The sequence below is a fragment of the Cherax quadricarinatus genome, chromosome 28 (genome assembly GCF_038502225.1).
Source record: "Cherax quadricarinatus isolate ZL_2023a chromosome 28, ASM3850222v1, whole genome shotgun sequence".
NCBI lineage: Eukaryota > Metazoa > Arthropoda > Malacostraca > Decapoda > Parastacidae > Cherax > Cherax quadricarinatus.
The window spans coordinates 126,366-151,232 of NC_091319.1; the positions used below are offsets into that span (position 1 = coordinate 126,366).

The following is a 24,867-nucleotide window of genomic DNA, read 5'->3' on the forward strand; positions in this document are numbered from 1 at the left end:
CAGATGAAAGAAGATAGTGCCTACAGGTTATATCTGTGAGTGTGCAAGATAAATTTATGATGATTTAAGAAACCATTTACCCTCAAGCAATACTACTACTACAAATGATGAATTTAAAGCTAACAGGGTTTCAGGAAAAATACCAATATTAAAAGTGTTTAAAAATGTGGTAAGGCTTCTGGTGCTAAGGAAGTTGCTGAAACCTTTCAGCTCCAGTTTGAGAAACTCGTTAGGGGGGGGAGTCTTCCTCAAGTGACAGAAACAAACTCTGGACTTTTTCAAGAGGTAGCAGGTGGACGGAGGCTCTCCTTCCAACCAGTAATCTCCTCTCCATCACCAGCTCTTAAGAGTCGGTACAGTTAGAGCAGTACTTACAGGGGTCTTGAAACAAATTACCATAAACAATTTATTTTGCGGTTGGAGTTATCGTAGTTTTGAGGGACCGCTAAAATTGTATTTGCTCTATGTAAGGGATGATAAGTCAGGTTTAGTATATGCATGTGTTAGGATATTTATTATTAATTAGTATTAACAGAAACCACTAAAAGACTGAAAACAAAATATTTACTTATCACGGTGGTTAATCCTGCATACTCTGTAGTCACTATGTATATACATAAAAAAGTGACTATACGAGAAGGATGGATGAGGATGTCCATTCAGTGAGTCACTTGAATTGTGATTGTACACTTCTGGAGAGACTAAAGAATAAGTAATATTAAATAAATTGGCAATTTCTCACCAAGGTAAAGTGCCCCAGAATTGGAAACACCCAAACATCACTCATTTTCTAGCTCATTCTCCAGAGGTGCATGGATAGTGTACTTCAAATGTTCCCTCTGACCTGCAACATTCTCACCCCTCCTTCAGAGCCCAGTCACTACTCTCCTCCATAATTGCTAAATGGTTTCCTCAAATCCCTTCCTGCCTATTACTGTGCTCCCTCCAACAGTATGTCATATCCCAAAAGTCAATCTTCACCCCAATTTAACATAGATATGCTTGCTAGATACTTTAACCCATACCACTTTGAATTTCCTTTGAACCTTTCCTGGAATATCCTAAACACCTTTCATTCATCCTAGGTTTGTACACACTCTTGCTCCATCCTTTATAAATGACAAAACCATCTCAGCTCTTTGGATTGTACCATTTTATACCACTTCACAGTCTTCTAATTTCTATACTACTTATTCTCCTCCTATTATAAATTATTATAATCAAGTAAAGCACTTAAACCAACAAGGGTTATGCAGCACTGTGGGGCAAAGAGTAGTGCTGGGGCTATGAAAAGCTAAGTGGAAAGGGGGATCAGAGGTATGGGATATTCTCCTCATAATATTCACACACACACACACACACACACACACAATCTCTGTGTGATCCATGAATGTACAGTAAATCCTCGATATATCAGACTTAAAATTATCGGCAAAATCCACTGGGTAAATTGTACTTTAAACTTATTTATTTTCAATGTTTACTGCAGTACAGTAATACCTTGCATAATATGGGTTTGAACATTAACACGTTTTGATGTAATACAGTTTAAAAATTTAATAGTTTATTTAACTGAATTACACACCGATATTGGACTGCTGCTATGCACCGGACTAATGTGATGTGAACATCAGTATTGCTCCAGACTCTCAGCAGTGAAGTTGTGTAGTCCTGTACAGTACATACATATACACAATTTTTTCTTTTTGTAAAGTACTAGTAGAGTGGACCCCCGGTTCGCGATGCTATCGGTATCCGATAAATCCGGTAATCGATGCATTATATCGCCAAAAACTTGCCTCGGTTCCCGTTACAAAACCCGGTATGCGATACGATTCGTAGGAGACGTGTCCAGTGTTTACAAGCCAGCCAGTGTGCGCGCATCTAAGGATACATTCGGTACATTCCATATTATCCATATTATCACTGTTTTTGGTGCTTGTTTCTGCAAAATAAGTCACCATGGGCCCCAAGAAAGCTTCTAGTGCCAACCCTTCGAGACCAAGGGTGCTAATGACTATTGAAATGAAGAAAGAGGTAATTGCAAAGTATGAAAGTGGAGTGCGTGTATCGGAGCTGGTCAGGTTGTATAGTAAACCCCAATCAACCATCTCTACTATAGTGAGCAGGAAAATGGCAATCAAGGAAGCTGTTCTTGCAAAAAGTGCAACTGTGATTACGAAACAGCGACCGCAAGTGTTAGAAAATGTTGAGAGACTGTTATTGGTGTGGATAAATGAAAAACAGATAGCAGGAGATAACATCTCTCAAGTGATCATTTGTGAAAAGGCTAGGCAGTTGCATGACGATTTGGTAAAGAAATTGCCTGCAACTAGTGGTGATGCGAGTGAATTTAAGGCCAGCAAAGGTTGGTTTGAAAGATTTAAGAATCGTAGTGGCATACATAGTGTGATTAGGCATGGTGAGGCTGCCAGTTCAGACCGCAAAGCGGCTGAAAAATATGTGCATGAATTCAAGGAGTACATAGAGGCTGAAGGATTGAAACCTGAACAAGTGTTTAATTGTGACAAAACAGGCCTGTTTTGGAAGAAATTGACAAGCAGGACCTACATTACTCAGGAGGAAAAGCTACCTTAAGACCTAATGGAGGGGGATTCCCCTTCTAAACAATAGGTTCAACACGCTCCCCTCCTCCCATCCCATCAATAATCACCAGATCTTCATTAAAGGTAAGTGTCAATTATTCTATTGTTATTGTTGTTATTGTAATTATTCTATTGCATTAAACTTAATATTTCATGTGGTAAAAGTTTTTTTTCATACTTTTGGGTGTCTTGCATGGATTAATTTGATTTCCATTATTTCTTATGGGGAAAATTGATTTGCTTTCCGATAATTTTGGTTTACGATGAGCTTTCAGAAACGGATTAATATCGCGAACCGGGGGTCCACTGTACTGGTATTCCTTTATATACAAATATGAGTGGAAAAAGGAAATGCAATGCCACTAAGCATTCTAGTAAAAGTAATTGGTTAGCATTAGATGAAAAACTAGAAAGTGTAAAACATGATGATGGTGCATATGCTAAAATAGCACATGACAAGAAAATGAATGAAGCATTGGTATGGGCACATATAGGTAATAAATGAAATGATTAGAGCATCTTATATGTCAAGAGTGATTGCTAAACATTGTAGTTCTGAAATGCATAATATGAAATGTTATGGATTGAAGACTGCAGCCAGAAAAGAATTTCATTAAGTCAGATGACAATTTAAGCTAAAGCAATACGTCTCTATTCATTGTTAAAACAAGAAAATGGCTATGACGGGAGAAAGTTTTTTTGGTAAGTCATAACTGGAGTACAGGCACTCCTCACTTAACGACCGAGTTCCATTCCTACAATTAGGTTGTTAAGCAAACTGGTCGATAAGTGAGGAGTCACCCCTTTACTGACATTTCAAGCATACTGTACTGGTAGTGGGTTTGTGTCAACCACCTTTAGATACTGTTTTACTGTCTCCTTTGCACCATTTATAACAGTATATTTTTAAATGTTCATACAGTAGTATACTGTACACAGTATACCAACTGGTCAGAGAGCTGGTTGTAAGTCTGAGCGGTTGTTAAGTGAGGAGTGTGTATGGGACTCCATAATGTTTAGATTACTGGTCAAAGTGTCAGTGCAGACAATGTGGCAGTTGCTAGATTTCCTAATGCTCTAAAATACAATTGATGAAAGAAAATGGCTACAAAGAGGAGCAAATTTTTAACATAGATGAAAAAGGTTAATTTTGGAAGAAAGTGCCATCACACACTTATTTGGAGGAAAAAGTATCATCACAACCAGGTTATAAAATCTCCAAAGACCGTTTAACACTTATTAGGTGGGAATGCATCTAGTGACTTTAAAGCCTATGCCGGTGCACAGAGCAGAAAATCCAAGGGCTGTTAAATTCTATTAAAAAAATGCTCTTCCTGTTATATGGCAGTCAAATAAGAAAGCCTGGGTAGCAAGACAATTGTTTGAAGATTAGTTTGCAAATTATTTTTGCCCTGCAGTTGAATGTTATTGCAAAGATAATGACATGAATGTTTAAATTTTATTTTATTGGACAATGTACCAGGTCATCCTACTTATCTTTCTGACTTGATTATTATAATAAAAAAGAAGCGCTAAACCTACAAGGGTCATACAGCGCAGCAGGGCAGGGAAGGATGCAGGGGTATTGGGTAGCAAGAGAGAGAGGGATGATTATTATGGCATGGAGTATAGTGGGGCAGTGGATAGTGCAGGGGTAGAGGGTAGCAAGAGATTGAGGTAGAAAGGGCTGTGAGGAGTGCTAGAGTCATCATCAGTTTGTGCAATAAATCAGTTGGTGTTAAAGTCGATGAGTGTGTGTGGGTTAAAGGAGAGTCCATCAGCAAGAAGGGAAGGTAAAGTAAGGGCAGAAGAGCGGTGACGACGTTGAAGGTAAATTCTGCGTGCTCGTTGATAGAATGGGCAGTCCAACAGAATGTGGCTAACAGAAACTGGAACCTGACAATGCTCACAGAGTAGAACAGGGTGCCTCCTCATGAGATACCCGTGAGTAAGACGAATGTGACTGATGCAAAGATGGGAGAGTGAGTAGTCTCTCAACCTCGACACTGACGACAAAAAGACGGCCAGAAATCTATACTCGGTTTAATAAACTGTAGTTTATTATGGAGTAGATCAGACCAATGTTGTTGTCAACGGGTGCGACGGTGTGTAAAAATTACAGCAAAATAGTCTGTGAGAGGAATACCTCTATATGAAACTGGGAGGTCATGTACTGCTGACCGTGCAGCAGTGTCTGCTTGTTCATTGCCCTGTATGTCAACATGACCAGGGACCCAACAAAAAACAATATCTTTGTGCTTGCTAGAGATACGGCATAACCAAAGTTAGATATGAAGAACCAGGGGTGTATCAAATTTATGTATAGCCTGTAAAGCACTAAGGGAATCAGAAATGACCACAAATGGTGATACAGCATAGATGCAATATGAATAAGTGCTATGAGAATGTCATACAATTCAGCCATAAAAATGCTAGTCGAGGATAATAAGTGCCCTCGTACAACGCTGTCTGGAAACACTGCTGCGAATCTGGTGCTGTCAGAAGACTTAGAACCATTGGTGTACACTGCGATGGCATGAGAATGAGATCGGAAGTGGTTAAGAAAAAGAAAGCTAGAAGCCACCATAGCAGTCTTTCTGACTTGAATATGTAAATCTAATTTTCCTGCCACCAAACACATCATTATGGCAGCCAATGGATGAGGGTGTCTTTGCTACATTTAAGGCCTATTATTTAAGACGTACCTTTGTGTAAGCCATAAAAGGAACGAGAAAATGCCACAAGTTTAAAAAAATTTTGGAATGGTTACAATATCTGAAATGCAATTGAAAGCGCAAGTGAATCATGGCTTGAAGTAACTGCAAGCAACATGAAAGCTGTTTGGCAATTTCTTTTACTGCATTGTTCCAATGATTTTGCCAATTTTGAATCCCATACTGAAACTGTCTGTGAAAACATTCTGCGGTTATGGAAAGATGATTCTATGTAACTATTTGTGTATACCTGAATAAACTTACTTATGACTCGCATCCGATGACCATGATGATGCTACACTTGTGAAAATGGATCAGCAACATGTATACAAAAAACAGAGGAAAATCAAGAAAAAATGATGCACACGAAAAGAATTCACATTTGATGAACTATCAATGTTAACTGCAAAAGTAGAAGATGCTTGTGACTTCATAATGAACATTAATCCAGACACTGAATGAGGTATTAGAGTTAGGCATGTGCTACAAAATGATATTCGATGCTAAAAAAGATATGTATGTTGATAAAAAGAAAAAAACTGTTTATCTACTTTGTTTAACTATTTTTCAAAATAAAAATTATCTTTTTCTTTACCATATGTATGGCACAATGGTTATTTACAACTGTAATAAAAATTTTAGTACTAGTATTCCCCCCCCCCCCCCCCAACAAGTTGGTCGTCTCCCACCGAGGCAGGGTGACCCAAAAAAAAAAGAAAGAAAATCCCCAAAAAGAAAATACTTTCATCATCATTCAACACTTTCACCACACTCACACATTATCACTGCTTTTGCAGAGGTGCTCAGAATACAACAGCTTAGAAGCATATACGTATAGAGATACACAACATATCCCTCCAAACTGCCAATATCCCAAACCCCTCCTTTAAAGTGCAGGCATTGTACTTCCCATTTCCAGGACTCAAGTCCGACTGTATGAAAATAACCGGTTTCCCTGAATCCCTTCACTAAATATTACCCTGCTCACACTCCAACAGATTGTCAGGTCCCAAGTATCATTCGTCTCCATTCACTCCTATCTAACACGCTCATGCACGCTTGCTGGAAGTCCATGCCCCTCGCCCACAAAACCTCCTTTACACCCTCTTTCCAACCCTTTCGAGGACGACCCCTACCCCTCTTTCCTTCCCCTATAGATTTATATGCTTTCCATGTCATTCTACTTTGATCCATTCTCTCTAAATGACCAAACCACCTCAACAACCCCTCTTCTGTCCTCTGACTAATGCTTCTATTAACTCCACACCTTCTCCTAATTTCCACACCGAATTTTCTGCATAATATTTACACCACACATTGCCCTTAGACAGGACATCTCCACTGCCTCCAACCGTCTCCTCGCTGCTGCATTTACCACCCAAGCTTCACATCCATATAAGAGTGTTGGTACTACTATACTTTCATACATTCCCTTCTTTGCCTCCATAGATAACGTTTTTTGACTCCACATATACCTCAACGCACCACTCACCTTTTTTCCCTCGTCAATTCTATGATTAACCTCATCCTTCATAAATCCATCCGCCAACACTTCAACTCCCAAGTATCTGAAAACATTCACTTCTTCCATACTCCTCCTCTCCAATTTTCCTTTTTACCTTCAAAAATTTCTTTAATTGCAGGTGTGTGCAAGAGTTTCATGTGCATTGATTTGTACTAAGCAAACGGCTAAATATTTTTGTTTAATCATATTGTTGGAACGCATTACATTAAAACATTATAATACCACCTCAACAGTATGGTATATTTATGCAAGGTACTGCTGTATATCTAAATTGTACCTGATATACCTTTGATGAGTTTTAAGTGTTTTTATAATCTGAAGCTTGGCCCTGGACCAGGCTCTTCTTGTGTACAGTATTATACAGTGGAACCTCATTATTTGTATGTCCCCATATTCATACAACTTGATGTTTGCTCAACTTTTTCAAGAAAAATTTTGACTCGGTATCCAGACATTGTCCTGATATTTGACCCAAACAAAATGGTCCATCTGGATGAAGGCCACCAAATATAAAGCATCATGCGTTCAGTCTCTCGTCAGTTTTTGCTCATTAAGCATCATTAGTACAAATTCCGTGAAACTTTTTGGTATTTCATTGTTATTCCGTGGTGTTTTCAAATATTTCCATTGAAAGTAAGTCATCATGGCCCCCCAAGAAAATAGTAGTGATCCAAACAAGCCTAAAAGGAGAGCAGTGAGAACAACAATTAAAGTGAAAAAAGAACTCATTGCGAAGTTGGAAAGTGGAACACGTGTCTCGGACCTGGCCACTCAATATGGTATGGCAAAATCCACCATATCGTTCATACTGAAAAACAGAGGCAATAAAAGGGGCTGCTGTGGCTTTTAAAAGGAGTGAAAATTCTTGCTGTGAATAGGTAACAGATAACTGAAGAAATGGAGAAACTTTTGTTAGTGTGGATTAATGAAAAGCAATTGGCCAGTGACAGTTTTTCTGAAACAATTTGTGAAAAAGCAAAGAGTTATACAGTGATCTTAGGCAAGACACCCCGGGAAACAGTGCTGAAAATGATGAAATTTAACCCTTTGACTGTCGCGGCCGTATATATACGTCTTACGAGGTACCGTGTTTGACGTATATATACTCATAAATTCTAGCGGCTTCAAATCAAGCAGGAGAAAGCTGGTAGGCCTACATGTGAGAGAATGGGTCTGTGTGGTCAGTGTGCACCATATAAAAAAAATCCTGGAGCACGCAGTGCATAATGAGAAAAAAAAACTCCGACCGTTTTTTTTAATTAAAATGCCGACTTTGTGGTCTATTTTCGTATAGTATTTATGGTTGTATTCTCGTTTTGTTGGTCTCATTTGATAGAATGATATTATAGAAATAGAGATGATTTTGATTGATTTTACTATAAAAAGAACCTAGAAATGGAGCTCAAAGTAGGGGAAATGTTTGATTTTTGCCAATGTTCAAAAGTAAGCAAATGATGCCATTTTCAAGTAAATGTCCAACTAGCCATTCTAATATGCAGTCATGAATGGGTTGATGTTATTTATACAATTATTACAGTATTGCAGTAGTCTGCATAATAGTAAGTCTTCAATTTTTTGTTTGAATAAAAATTCAAAATAGAAAGCAAGAGTAATATCAGAGGGGCCTGGAAACACGACTGATGAGCAAAGAAAATGTTATTTTACAGCCAGGAATGTCTGCATTGTTCATTCTGGACCTTATTTTGAAATTGTCATATTTTTTTAGTTTTCGTGAAATTGGCCAAATTGCAAATTTCTGTCCACATTATTAGGTAGTTGAAATCGGTAAATGGGCAGTTTCTTGTACTCAATCGATAGAAGAAATGGAGTTCTAAAGAAATAGCTATGAGTTTGGGCGACTGGAACAATGGAATTAGCCAAAAATAGGGCTCAAAGCGGGCGAAATCCCCGATTTGTAAACGGCGCCGAGGTCGCTAACTTTGCGAGAGCATAATTCCGTCAGTTGTCCATCAAATTTCGTTTTTTTTGGTGTCATTACAATCGGGAAAAGATTCTCTATCATTTCATAAGAAAAAATATTATTTTTTTTTTTTTTGAAATTTTGCGACACCAGGACGTAAGACGTATATATACGGCCGCGACAGTCAAAGGGTTAAGGCAAGTAGGGGCTGGTTAGACAGGTTTAAAAAGAGGAGTGGGATTTATAGTGCAGTAAGGCACAGGGAGTCTACTAGTGCTAACAGAGATGAGGCTGAAAAGTTTAAGGAATTTAAAAACTGTGTAGATATTAGGGGATTTATTCTTTAACAGGTTTGGAAAAGAATGCCTAAGAAAATCTACATCACACAAAAAGAAAAACTAGTACCAGGTCACAAGCCCATGAATGACAGTTTAAAGATAATAGACACAGCCTGGGGAAAAGTTTTTTTCTGGACAATGAACTCTGCCTGGAAGATATTGTGGTCAGACTGTGGATACTATTTCTCTAGGTCAGTCCATGGGTTTGGAAATGGACAAATGAGGATGTAGAGGAGCTGGTGAAGGATCACAAGAATGAGCTCACCACAGAACTTACACAAGGAGCAGCAAGAAGTGGTTAAGGAAATTTCTTCACAGGAGGGAAGCAGTAACGGCAACATTTTCACTGCAGAAATTAAGGAACTGTATTACCATTGGGCTCAAATACAGAGCCTGGTGAAAAAATAGCATTCTAACATTACTATTGTGAATAGGAGCATTAATCTGTTCAATGACAGTGTTGTTGACCACTTTAGAAAAATTTTGAAAAGTCATCAAAAGCAGACATCATTGGACAACTTTTTTAGCAAAGAAAAAATCAAATACCAATGAATCCCCACCATCTTCAAGTGCTACTGCACAGACAAAAAAAAAAAAAAATGATGAACAGTTACCTGATCTTTATGGAGGGTGACACCCTATCCAAACAATAACATCTCTCCACCTTCCTCTTAGGCCATCAGCACTACTCAGTAAAGTGCAGTTAAATTTCCATTTATTTTGTGTATTTATCGTTTTCATAGTTTTAATGTGTGATTAAGCAATATTTTCACTTAAAATGTTTTATAATTGTTAATATTTTGGGGTCTGGAATGGATTAATTCAATTTACATTATTTTGTATGGGAAAAATTGATTCAATGGTCATAGAGCTCACTATTTGAACAGCCTCCTGGAATGAATTTAGTTAGAATACCAAGGTACCACTGTATTAGGTATACAGTATAGTGCTTTAGTATACTTTTTTTATTTTAACTTTCCAATATAACACACCCTCTACTAGTTTGTTATATTGAGGATTTACCATAATAGTTTAACATTTTATAGGGCTTGATTTGAGACCTGCCCGCATGGGCGATTATCCATGGAAGTACTATTAACACAGTTTCGTATTTTAAGAATGAAGAATGATTAGATGTTTAAAAAATTGTGATTCTAAATAAGTACCATATCTAAATGGAATTTAATTCTCACATAGGAACAAGCCATTAGTTTTAGAGATGCATGGATGTAATTCTAATTTCTAATAGTTTTCATACTAATATTGGTTATATTTTCCCTTTAGCACTTCCATTATTATTATAAAAAAGAAGCGCCTAACCACAAGGGCTATACAGCACTGCAGGGCAAGGAAGGATGTGAGGGTATCGGGTAGCAAGAGGGAGAGGGATGATTAGTAGGTTATGGAGTACAGTGGGGCAGTGGATAGTACATGGGTCGAGGGTAGCAAGAGATTGAGGTAGAAAGGGCTGAGGGGAGTGCTAAAGGTATCAGAGTTTGTACAGTAAATCAGTTGCTGTTAAAAAGTCAATGAGAGTGGATTAAAAGAGGGTCCATCAGCAAGAAGGGAAGGTAAAGAAAGGGCAGCAGAGCGGAGATGACGGAGGTAAATTCTGTGTGCTCGTTGATAGAGTGGACAGTCCAACAAAATGCAGCTAACAGGTACTGGAATGTGACAATTCTCAGAGAGAGGAACAGAGCGCCTCTCCATGAGATGCCCATGAGTAAGACGAGTGTGACCGATGTGAAGACGGGAGAGAGTAGTCTCCCAACCCCGACACTGATGACAAAAAGACGGCCAGAAACCTATACTTGGTTTAGTAGAATGAAGTTTGTTATGGAGCAGATCAGACCAACGTTGTTGCCAATGGGTGCGAAGGTGGGTAGCAATTTCAGCAAAATAGTCTGTGAATGGAACACCTCTACATGAAACTGGGAGGTCATGCACTGCTGACAGGGCAGCAGTGTCTGTCTATTCATTGCCCTGTACGTCAACATGACTAGGGACCCAGCAAAATACAATACTGTATCTTTGTGTTTGCTAGATACGGCATAGCCACAATTGGACATGAAGAACTAGGGGATGAGGTGTATCAAATTTTCGTATAGTCTGTAAAGCACCAAGGGAGTCTGAAACAACCACAAATGGTGACACAGGCATAGATGCTATACAGATAAGTGCTACAAGAATGGCATATAATTCAGCCATAAAAATGCTAGCCGAGGATAATAAATGTCCTCGCATGACACTGTCCGGAAACACTGCTGTGAATCCGACGCCGTCAGAAGACTCAGAACCATCGGTGTACACTGATGGCATGAGAATGAGAGCAGAAGTGGTCAAGAAAAAAGAGTAGGAAGCCTCCGTAGGGAGTTGGGCTTTCGTGCATGGCAGTGGGAAAGAACAGACTTGAACAGCTGGAACTTCCCAAGGGGGCAGGGAAAAGTGGGATGCTACATGAACACAGAAAGGTGGTAACTGAAGAAAAGACGAGCGAATGGAGGCGGAGAGAAAAGGGGGCGGAGTAAGCAGGGGCAGTGAACAAATAAAGAACATCTACTAACATCAATGACCATCCTATATACGGAAGGATTGTGGAGGTCACGAGATTCAAACATAACAGTGAAGGCAATGAGCATCATGGTGATCGGACAAGGATGGAATATTTGCTTCTGCATAGAGGCGCTCAACAAGGGATGAACATAAGGCACCAAGGCACAGACGGAGACCTTGATGATGAATGGGATCTAACTTAGAGTTGTGGGAGAGGCCGCAGAATAGATTTGGTCATCATAATCCAACTTGGACAAGACTAGGGTGGAATGCAAATGGAGGAGAGTACAATGATCTGCTCCCCATGAACAATGAGAAGATGGGGGAGGGAGGGGGGGGGACCTCCACCTTTGCCTGAGAGCTGGAAAGGGGGTGAGAACCAGTCTCCGAGGTAGAAGATAGGAGATGGACGCGAAAAAAGTGAAGGTCTAGTAGACTGAGAAGTAAGCAAGCGAGATGAAGTAGTAGAAAGTGGTGCAGAGGATAAAACTGCAAAAGCATTAGAAACTGGAGTGACTCCGGAAGACAGGGACGCAGAGGGATTGGGAGGTGAGAGGACTGTCGAGGTTGGAGGTCTGTGGGCTACTCGAGCATACGGGACACGTGGAAGTTTTCCTTGAAGGCGGAGCTGAGAGACTGCCATAGTGTAAGGCTCTTGTGCTCTTTAAGGTAACGGAGCTCTCTTTCATTACGATAGAACTGGCACCAGCGGGAAAAGGAAGGATGAGGTTCCTTGCAATGAGACAGGAGGGGGAAAGACTACAAGGTGTATTGGAATGATCTGCACTGCAGATCGGGCATTCCGCTGCAGATCTGCGGTGTTTAGCGGGGTGCCCAAAACGCCAGTAATTATGACACTGTTGGGGGGTGGGAACTACTTGACGGGCCTCTAAACGATGGCCCGCAATATAGACAGAGGACGGAATTTCACGAGCAAGCAGGATGTATGTATCTACCTTTAGAACAGGGAGGTTTTGAAGGACTAATTATACTAAAATATCATCGCCGTAAGACACAAAAGTCACTGTACTATGATGCGCGGTAAGACCACAGTACCACTGCAAGACTTAAGAGTAGCGTGCTTACAAACGGTGACTGGTATGTTATCTATGGAAGTGATGCGGGAGAGAGCATGAGCTTGCTCTGAATTCTGTACAGTTACGACATACGCACTGCTTCGAAGAGCATGGAAAGATATATTTTGGCCAATGTGCCATGATCAGACAGATAATCCGTTTGAGACGTTTGTAGAGAAAAGAATTTTGTCCATTGCACACTCGTTAACGCGGTACACAAAGGCAGTGAGTGTCGTGTAGGTCGTTTTTGAGTGATCATCGATGAACTGTCATCAGTAGGTTGTCGGACATTTGGTAGTACTGCAGACGGTCTGACCCAAGGGAGGCGGGCAATCTGAAAACCGTTGCACAATATTAGGGGAAGCCGGACGCATTGTGAAAGGCATGCTAGAAGTAGCAACATGAACAGAAACAGAGGACGCTGCAGCACCTGAAGCAGGTAATGAAGTGTCAGCGGCAGAAGGTACAGGGGTTTGAGAAGAGTCGAGAGAATGGACCAATAACGAAGCCAAGTCAGAACAGGGTGTGGGATCAGAATGGGGCCTGGGAAGAGGAAGGGTTTCACTGGACGAAGACTCTATAATAATAGGTGCATCTTCTGTGATATCTCCTTTCTTGTTATTTTAAGAAAAAAAGAAGGAAAAGAAAAAAAAAAAAGACAGCGGAGGGACAGTGGCATGGAGGGGCCGAAGCTCCTGCCCCCTCATCCGAGAGGGCCTCGAGCCCACTGGTGGTGAAGATGCAGCGTGGAACCCATGCCATACCCTACCCCTCACGCCAGTAAACCAGCGCTCTGGGATAGCAGCCTTACATCTACCGAGCTACCTCGGCAGACAAAAGAAAGGGCGGTCAGAAATCCGCCACAAAGCATACCCCCCTTCGGCCACCACCTCCTAGAACAGACAGACAGCTTCTGGAGATACACCCATTACCCGAAGGGCACCCCGCCCTCTTCCTGGAAATTCGGGAAGGGAGCAGGGCACATTGATTCTACGGCAAACACCACAACCCCCGAGGGACCGCATGGAGTGGGATGAACCCCAGCATGCCACCACCTACCTAGAAACCGTAATGCCAGAGGGGAGGACCCCAGAGGCTACAAACGGGATGGGAAACAAGGGGAAGGCAGGGAAAGGGGAAAAAAAAAAGGGAAGTTTGGGGAGGGTAATTAGGTTCAATCGGAAACAAATACATAACTAAGCTTTTTTAAATGCTTTGTTATACACACTTCAAAGCCATTCTGCCTGCCTCACACTCCAGCTTCATTCACTTAAATATGATTAAAAAGAATCGACACCAGGGGAATGGTTGAAATTTATTAGTTTTATGAAAAAAATATAAATATTCATTTCATTAACCCAGCCACAAATTTTGTCCTTTTATAATTATGTAAACATCAAATATTTATATGTCCAATCTCTCCATTTGGTTACATTACGGCATATTTACCATTTACCACATCCTTTCCAACAAAATTCACTCTCAGCACCTAACTACAAGTATATTTGGCTTGTGTTGAATGAAGGTCAATATATACAATAGTTGAATCAGCAGTTAAAATTAACAAAAAGGTTATCAAAGTTTTAAATATCTGAGCTCATTCAATTACAAACTGTTCAGACCCTACTTACAAGTTTGAATGCCAAATTAAAATAAGTATTGTCATCAACATCATTAAATAAAATTTAGTGAACAAACTTAACAAAAAACAATAAATACATTTAAATATTAAGAAAATTATACTGTCAAGAAACCTATGCAAAATACAGATATGAAAAATTATACTGTGAATTAAGCAGAAGTAAAATTTAGACAATTGTACTTAATTTGTAAAAATATTTTTTTTTTTTTTATTATCACACCGGCCGATTCCCACCAAGGCAGGGTGGCCCGAAAAAGAAAAACTTTCACCATCATTCACTCCATCACTGTCTTGCCAGAAGGGTGCTTTACACTACAGTTTTTAAACTGCAACATTAACACCCCTCCTTCAGAGTGCAGGCACTGTACTTCCCATCTCCAGGACTCAAGTCCGGCCTGCCGGTTTCCCTGAATCCCTTCATAAATGTTACTTTGCTCACACTCCAACAGCACGTCAAGTATTAATATCCTCATATAAAGCTTGTAAACCCATTGCATTATATAGCACAAATGGGTATGACAAATCTTTTGGATATATTATTAACCTTGGAAAGTACCATAACTACTGAAGCTAAATCTTGTAAAAATAATTAAAGGAGTGGACAGGGTTCTAACCAAAGGTCTCTCAATCCTAGAATTTAGCCCAGTGCACCATAGGTCATAAGGTTCCACCAGCAAGATTACACATAAAAAACAAACATTAAACCCTTGAGTCATCACCTACCAGAACCATAGGAGTCCATGAACTGCAGGTTCAAACATCACTCCATTTGAATTTTTTACATTCTTTTACTACAAACTTTTCATACATTAAATTTAATATATTTGTAAAATTACAAAGGAAGCCTGAAGTTACTTTTATTTTAACTGCAACATCTTTAAAATATTTGTTTATCAGAACATCAACCTCTGCCAAATTAATCTGACTCAAAGTTCCTCCAGACAGTTGATCAGCAGGACTGTAGTGCTTATGCTGGACTACATGACTCGTGCATCAGTAACCTAACTGATCAAGCCATCAACCGGGTGGTCAGTACCAGGCCATAGGCAATGTTCCCAGAACATGAATTTTCCTAATAAGCAATATTTTCCATGAACAGTTTACTATTTATGTTTATGATAAAAGGAGAAGTGTGCAATGCTCACAAAACCAGAGAAAATTCTTAAATTTTCATTTATAGAAACCTTATGTCATTTGTAAGTAAAAATGAAAATTCTATTAAAAAAAATGAGATTACATTTAATAAATAGCTGACTGAAAAAGAGCCTGTATATCACTACTTAGCAATAACTGCTCAAAGATGAAATATTTTATTTTTGAAATTTAAGGCAAATGCCATTATCAATTTTAGTTAACTGTACCAAATATTCACATTGTACCTATTCCAGTACTACAATAGTTAAATGAAAATCTTCAAATTCAGGTACAACGTAACAATGTTATTCTGTATACTTGCAATGGTTTTGACACAAAAAAAAAAAACTATATACAAGGCCTTTACAATTAAATACAATATTTGCATATATCAGAATTCACAGAGGAAAATACCAGGATGGTGGTAATGTGCACTCAGCCAGCTGACAAATTATTCATTGGACACAACATGCAGACAGTTTTGATCAATGTCTCCAAAAGCAAGAATTCATGTATTTTGTACTGGATTCTTACCAGCCATTCCACCATTGTACATTCCAGGTGTCATGTTATCCAAATGCGAGGCATTCATGTACATATTTTACATTCCAGTCTTAAAGCACATCACTGTGCTACTGCCCATGGTGCTGACCAGAGCCTGAAAAAAAAAAATGTACAACTTTAGAGAATTAACTCTTTTATCACTAACTTTCTATTGCTACAATATAGTTCATGAATCCTACTACTGATCCTGGCCTAATATCTCTCCTCTGATCTCTATAACGCTGTATAGTCCTTGTGGCTTAGCGCTTCTTTTTTGATTATAATAATAATAATGATCTCTATAACAACAAACCAGACCAAGAACTGTCATCAGTTCTTCAGCAACACCAAGACCATCTCAGTAAAGGAGCACCTCATGAGATGGAAGACCATGGCTCATGTTTTCAATATTCCATAAATTAAATTTACTTTTCCATTGCCAACAGTAGGGCATCATTACCATTATGGCACATGATTACACAATTACCATTATGGAGTGTTGTACCAGGATAACCCACCACCATGCATTAGGTGAGGTCACTGTTTTAGGGCTGTGGAGGTGGCCTAGCTTCACTTGTGACAAACACACTGCTTCCCATGTAGTCAGTATACTTGGACACTTACTATATGCTTGCAGCTCAGTGCCCCTATTTTTCCATTTTATCATCATCCCCTTCTCATTTCTGGATACTAAGCATAATATTCCAAAGAAAACTGGTTTAAACATGGATGCACATTGTAAGGTGGGAGAAGTGCACATGGAGCTAGTAACACAATCACACTAATTGCACAATCCCATGCCTTCAACAGTTCTTTATCTACCTTAGAGGTATTTATAAATTTCCTGGACGTGTTGGTTGATAATAAAGTGCGAAAAAGTTAATGAGAAAATTGTGTAGGAAATACTCAGAGTGGCCACAGGCCAGATAGCCAAAGGCAAACACTGTGACCCAAAAAGTCACAATGGATGCCTTTGGAAGGCCCTGTGGCTTCTGCAGACATAGACAAGGAGCAAGGAACTGAAAGATCAAATTTTAGCCTACTTGAAACTAGAAACTTGTGAAGTAAGGCTATGATGATATAGTGGGTGGTGGTGGGTTTGAGGGTCATGTATACTCATGCAAGGCTGAGGTCTGCTTCCCACTTTCTGTGGAAGTAATGCACTGTCTCTATAGGCTCTGTAATGAATTGAAAAACCATTGGTTGGCACAATGTCTTCAAAATAAACATCCAGGTGTTGCACATAATTCATCAATTTGTCTCTATTGTGTATTAATGTTTTGAAATGAATACACACTCAAACTGAGTCAGTAACTGGCTTCCCCAAGGCCTTAGAAATAGAAAGTGATAGAATACTGCCTGCTAAATATTTCTATAGGAACTGTACAGGGCCACAATTCCAGATGAAGAAGTAACGAAAACCACAATGTCATGCAAGAGGAACTAGTATTAAAAAAAAAAAAAAAAAAAAAAAAAAGTTCTCTTATAATTTCTATCCTCTGAATTCTTTGCATAATAATCTTGCACCCCCATACACAGATCCACTTTTTTTTTTTTTAATCCTTTCAGGGTTTCGGCCGTACTAGTACGGTTTACGCACCAGGGTTTTTGACGTACTAGTACGCCTAAATTCTAGCGCCCTCAAATCTAGTGAGAGAAAGCTGGTAGGCCTACATATGAAAGAATGGGTCTATGTGGTCAGCGTGTGCAGTATAAAAAATATCTTGCAGCACACAGTGCGTAATGAGAAAAAAAAAAACTTTGACCGTGTTTTTGGATTAAAACAGCGACTTTGCACTGTATTTTCGTATGGTATTTATTGTTGTATTCTAGTTTTCCTGGTTTTACAATGAAAAGTACATTGAAATTGAGCTCAAAGTAGCAGAAATGTTCGATTTTTACCAAAGATCAAAAGTAAACAAATCATGCCAAGCGTCCAATACACGTCAACTGGCGAGTCTAATATTCTTTCACAAGTGCGCTGATATTATTTATACCATTTCTACACTAATGCAGTAGTCTGCATAACAGTAATTCTTCTATTTTTTTGTGAGAATAAAAATTCAAAGTGGAAAGCAAAAGAATGTAAGAGGGGCGTTGGGACGTGACTAATGAACAGAGGAAATGTTATTTTAGTGCCAGGAATGTCTTTCTTGTTTATCCTGAACTCTATTCAGAAATTGGCATCTTTTGAAATTTGTGTGAAATTGGAAAAATTGCTAAATTCTGACCACTGTATTGGATAGTTGAAATCAGTAAATGGGTGGTTTCTTGTACTCATTCGATAAAAAAAATGGAGTTCAAGCAAAATAGTTATGATTTCTGTCGACTAGTACACTGAAATTGGCCGAAAATAGGGCTCAAAGTGGGCAAAATTGCCGATGTGTAAATATCGTCGAGACCGCTAACTTCCCAAGAGCATAATTCCGTAAGTTTTCCATCAATTGCATACTTTTGGTGTCATTATAATGGGGAAACGATTCTCTAACTTTTCATAAGAAAAAATAATTTTTTTTTTTTAAATTTGGCCAACCCTCAAAACAAGTCTCGGAGAGGGCTTGTCGACCCTGAAAGGGTTAACAGACTTCAATGACCATCTCCTGCCAAGGCAGATTGACCTACAGAAGTAAACACATTCACCACCATTCATTCAATCACTGTCCTGCCAGAAGTGATGGACTACAGATAATAAGAACATAAGAAAGGAGGAACACTGCAGTAGGCTTGCTGGCCCAAACTGGGCAGGTCCTTCATAAATCCAACCCACTAACAGAATATTTGCCCAACCCACTTTAGTTCTACCCTAACAATAGTCTCTGAAAAATCCACTAACTCATGTGCAAGTTCTACTCAAATCCAACCCCTCTCACTTGTATATTTATCCAACCTAAATTTATAACTACCCAAGGGTTTAGCTTCAATAACCCTACTATGCAGACTGTTCCACTCATCAACTACACTATTTCCAAACCAATACTTTACTACATCCTTTCTAAATCTAAACTGATCTAATCTGAATCCATTATTGCAGGTTCTCTCTTGGAGAGATATCCTCAAGACCTTACTTATATCCCCTTTGTTAATACCCATCTTCCACTTATACACTCTGATCATGTCTCCCCTCATTCTTCGTCTTACAAGTGAATGTGATTTAACCCCTTTAGGGTCCAAGGCCCAAATCTGAAGTGGTGCCCCAGTGTCCAAGAATTTAAAAAAAAAAAAAAAAAATTTGTTATTTTTTCTTATGAAATGGTAAGAGAATCTTTTTGTGAAGGTAATAAAACAAAAAGTACGAAATTTGATGGAAAATTGACGAAATTATGCTCTTGTGAATTTTTGTGTCAGCGATATTTACGAATCGGCAATTTTGCCGACTTTGACTCCCATTTTAGGCCAATTACATTATTCCAGTCAACCAAATTCTTAGCTATTTCACTAGTATTACTTCTATTCTATCGATTGAGCACAAGAAATCGCCAAGTCAACTGCTTCAACTATAAATTAAAGTGATCACAAATTGTTAATTTGGCCAATTTAAAACAAAGTTCAAAATATTCCAATTTCAAAATAGGGTCCAAAATAAACAATGTAGGTATTCCTGGAACTAAACTAACATTTCCTCTGTTCATTAGTTATGTTTTGAGGCTTTACAAATAAATTCCATTTTGATTTTTTATTCACATAATGAATTTTTATTCACACCAAAAAATAGAAGATTTACTGTTATGCAATACTGTAATAATTGTATAAATATCATCACCATATTTGTGAATGCATATTAGACCCACCAGCTGGCGTGTATTAGACGTGTGAGGTCGTTTGTTTACTCTTGAATATCGGCAAAAATTTAACATTTCTGCTACTCTGAGCTCAGTTTCAAGCCATTTCCAGTGCTAAACCCAATCAAAATCATCTCTATTTCTGTAATATGTCTTCCATTCTATCAAATGAGACCAAGAAATCACAAATACAACTATAAAAAACATACAAAAAAACACTGCAAAGTCGCTGTTTTAATAAAAAAATCATGATTTCAGTTTTTTTCTCTCATTATACACAGTGTGCTGCAGGATCTGTTTTATGTGGTGCACACATACCACATAGATGTATTCTCTCATATCTAGGCCCAAATGTACCACTCACAGTTTATCAGAGTGAGCTGAGCTCATGACGTAGATCTACGGTTTGGACCCTGAACGTAAAGCCGTAGATCTACAGGACGAACCCTGAAAGGGTTAAGAGACTTCAATCTTTCTTCATACGGAAGATTTCTAATGCTATGAATTAATTTTGTCATTCTTCGCTGAATATTTTCTAACAAATTTATATCCATTCTGTAATATGGACACCAGAACTGAACTGCATAATCTAGGTGAGGCCTTACTAATGATGTATAAAGCTGTAGTATAACTGCTGGACTTGTTGTAATAACCACTGGACTTCTGAGATAAAAACTAACATTACTCTCACAATGGAGATACATACAGACTAAGGATGAAAAGATTAACAGCTCAACATGATAAATTATTTTGCCAAATGAAGCCCGAGTTTACATTTTTTATCAGCAATGGTTAAGAAATCCTTGAGCACCCACAACAAACATGATGATGGGATTTATAATAACTAGTGATAATTAATTCTTAAACTGAAGCTACAGTGAGTGGGATCTGATACAAACATGATTTTATGGTGTGATGAAGTTAGTGAAAAAATGATCATTCATTGGCAACAGCAGTGTAAATGTGCCAGCAATATTTATGTTCTACAATTTATTAATGCCAAGATATGATTGTTTTACTTTGTTTTTAAATTGCTTTTAATGTTTAACACCATGTACACTAGTTTCTTATTATATTAGATGTGTTTTAGCACTTCAAACATGGGGAAAATGCTTAGCCCAATGTTGCTTCACTTGGAATATTCAGTTTATACATGGTATAACTGTTATTTATTCTATTTTTTGAACTCTTTTGGTCTTTTAAGGCTATGTACATGGAATACTTATTATAATTAGAGTGTAATACTCCTCAAAACATGGAAATAAGTCACACCATTTGACTTCTTTTTCTTCTTTCAACAAATCAATCATATCCCACCAAGGCAGGGTGGCCCAAAAAGAAAAACAAAAGTTTCTCTTTTTAAATTCAGTAATTTATACAGGAGAAGGAGTTACTAGCCCCTTGATCCCGGCATTTTAGTCTCCTCTTACAACATGCATGGCTTACGGAGGAAGAATTCTGTTCCACTTCCCCATGGAAATAAGAGGAAATAAACAAGAACAAGAACTAGAAAGAAAATAGAAGAAAACCCAGAGGGGTGTGTGTATATATATGCTTGTACATGTATGTGTAGTGTGACCTACGTGTAAGTAGAAGTAGCAAGACACCTGAAATCTTGCATTTTTATGAGACAGAATATCTTGCATTTTTATGAGACAGAAAAGAGGCCACCAACAATCCTACCATCATGTAAAACAATTACAGGTTTTCATTTTACACTCACCTGGCAGGATGGTAGTACCTCCCTGGGCAGTTGCTGGCTACCAACCTACTACCTAGCTGTTTGACTTTACTGGATTATATATACTTAGTGACTGAATTCTACTGTTAGTTTAATAAAATTGTAACAAATCTGGAATGAACAAGTCATCTTTGTGCCACTTTCACACCCGGTTTGCTGGCAGGGAAGCTGGTGGAGGAACACCTCTTGAGTTCATTGTTTACTTTTGCTAGTTAGGCATACTAGTATGTCAGACATAGTCATTACCTGAGTAGTTAACTATGATACACTGTGTGAACCCTCCTTGCCTTAAATTTTTTTCAAATGTATGAACAGACTGAAGATGACCCAGAGAGATGTGCTGAGGTTAAAAATATTGGCAGGTGGCAGATTCGAGGGTACAGAAAATTGTGTATGCTAGTACGTCGAACACAGTTGTCAGTTTCACACTATTGTGTAGAACAAAGTCATCAGTTGCATACTAGTACACCAGACACCGTTTAAAAGTTAAGTAGAGCGTGACTAACCTGGCTGTGTAGATGATGAGTACGAGTCCACAGATTTTCCCATTTGAGACATTAATTTAAGCATGTCACTGTTTGGTATGCCTGCCATTCCTGCTAAGAGGTTTCCTGCATTTAACTGAAAAACAAATAAAAAATCAATTAGAAAAAGTAACTTTTTTTTTAACACCAAGGCAGGGAGACCCACAAAAGAAGAAACAAATATTTTTTCTTTTTCTGCCCATGTAGTAATTTATACAAGAGAAGAGGTTACTAGTTCCTTGCTCCTAGCATTTTAGTCACCACTTATGATATGCATGGCTTACAGAGGAAGGATTCTTCTCCACTTCCCCATGGAGAAAAGTAATATATGTAAATTACCACAAGACACTAGTAAAATCTCACTTCATCAACATGATGAGACCTCAGTAAATAACTTTGTATCAGTAATGTGTGACATAAGCTTGCACAGATTATTGATAATGGGGAAATTGATGAATGGGTTAGAGTATTTCTACAAAAAACAAAGCCTTTACAATAGACAATATTCTATTAAAACTAAGCAGATCACACCAAAGAAATTTAATAGTCCATGGCTAAAATATAGCATCCTTAGGTCCTGTGATAAAAGATAATTATGAAAAACTAAGGAACAAACCAAAAAATCATACCACAGTACTTACCAATCTAATAAGGAGGGCTCAACAACTATATTATGCAAGCAGGTTTAACCCTTAAACTGTCCAAACGTAGATCTACATTTGCATGCGCAGCGCTCCGAACGTAATCTACTTTTTTTTACATTGTTTCTTATGGAGTAAATTAAGGTCGGAGCGCTACACGCACAAACGTAGATCTACGTTTGGACAGTTTGAGGGGTAATGAAATAAATGAGGCTATGAAAAGGAACTGGAAAACATTCTCCTAAATCTTGGGCTCTTGGAAACTGGCCAAAACCATAAATACTGTCTTGAGTACCATACAAACCTCATATTCAGTCTGCCAAACCAGCCAACATACTAAATGATTTGGGTTCCCTACTATAGGATCAAGGCTATCCAGCAAATATCCCAACATCGAATGCTCAGGGAAGTGACCATCTTACTGGAAGCTATCCAGTAAGGTGGCCTAGTTCCAACAAATCCCACTGAGGTCACAATTATAATAAATTTACTGAAAAATAAGACAGGGAACCTAACTAATTTGCCACCACTCGTAAACAAAAGCAGCAGATTGTGTGCTGTCATCCACTATTGTAATTTTGTTAAAATCATTAGAAAACTAGAAGTTCCCAATGACGCTCAAGATATCTAGGGTTATCCCAAAACACGAAGGGGGCATTTTTCTTGTAGTGTATATTTAACCCTTTCAGGGTCCGTCCCGTAGATCTACGGCTTTACGTTCAGGGTCCAAACCGTAGATCTACGCCATGAGCTCAGCTCACTCTGATAAACTGTGAGTGGTACATTTGGGCCTAGATATGAGAGAATACATCTATGTGGTATGTGTGCACCACATAAAACAGATCCTGCAGCACACTGTGTATAATGAGAGAAAAAAAATGAAATCATGATTTTTCGATTAAAACAGCAACTTTGCAGTGTTTTTTCGTATGTTTTTTATAGTTGTATTTGCGATTTCTTGGTCTCATTTGATAGAATGGAAGACATATTACAGAAATAGAGATGATTTTGATTGGTTTTAGCATTGGAAATGGCTTGAAACTGAACTCAAAGTAGCGGAAATGTTAAATTTTTGCCGATATTCAAGAGTAAACAAACGACCTCACATGTCTAATACACGTCAGCTGGTGGGTCTAATATACATTTACAAATATGGTGATGATATTTATGCAATTATTACAGTATTGCATAACAGTAAATCTTCTATTTTTTGGTGTGAATAAAAATTCATTATGTGAATAAAAAATCAAAATGGAATTTATTTGTAAAGCCTCAAAACATAACTAATGAACAGAGGAAATGTTAGTTTAGTGCCAGGAATGCCTACATTGTTCATTCTGGACCCTATTTTGAAATTGGAATATTTTGAACTTTGTGTTAAATTGGCCAAATTAACAATTTACGATCACTTTATTTTGTAGTTGAAACAGTTGACTTGGCGATTTCTTGTGCTCAATCGATAGAATAGAAGTAATACTAGTGAAATAGCTAAGAATTTGGTTGATTGGAATAATGTAATTGGCCTAAAATGGGAGTCAAAGCCGGCAAAATCGCTGATTCGTAAATATCGCTGACACATCAAAATTCGCGAGAGCATAATTTCGTCAATTTTCCACCAAATTTAGTACTTTTTGTTTTATTACCTTCACAAAAAGATTCTGTACGATTTCATAAGAAAAAATAACAATTTTTTTTTTTTGAAAATTCTTGGACACTGGTGCGTGACTCCAGATTTGGGCCTTGGACCCTGAAAGGGTTAATGATAGGATAAACTTTTATTCATTTATTTACTTTTCATTACTATTATTTAGTTACAGTAATTATTTATTTATTTATTCAGTGACAGTTATTTATTTACTTATTTATCATATATTCACATTCGACTTACAATATTTTCAATTTACAATGGGTTCGTGTACGAATGGTATATAATACCGACAAGATGAGAGTAAGACACATGTGCAACATCTGGGTATCTTTATTGTAGACGTTTCGCCATCCAGTGGCTTTATCAATACAAATTCCAGGACATAACTTGAAGACAGTAGAACTATGTACAGAAGATGAGGTAATCAGTCCCTCAACCTAGGAGTAGGTGCGAACAGCACCATAGTCGTGGAGATTCTCCAC

The 24,867-nt window shown here is 38.3% G+C and overlaps 1 protein-coding gene across 4 annotated transcripts in view; it reads right to left on the bottom strand.

The window, feature by feature from the left end:
- Window positions 1–14,029: 14,029 nt before the first annotated feature.
- yem (yemanuclein) overlaps window positions 14,030–24,867 on the bottom strand; it is a gene marked incomplete at its 5' end in the record, with an annotated part of 205,437 nt that continues 194,599 nt past the window's right edge. For all 4 annotated transcript variants that reach the window (XM_070089273.1, XM_070089271.1, XM_070089274.1 and 1 more), the window contains 2 exon segments: window positions 14,030–16,167; window positions 22,079–22,193. In XM_070089273.1, coding sequence (XP_069945374.1) covers window positions 16,142–16,167; window positions 22,079–22,193 — 141 coding nt within the window.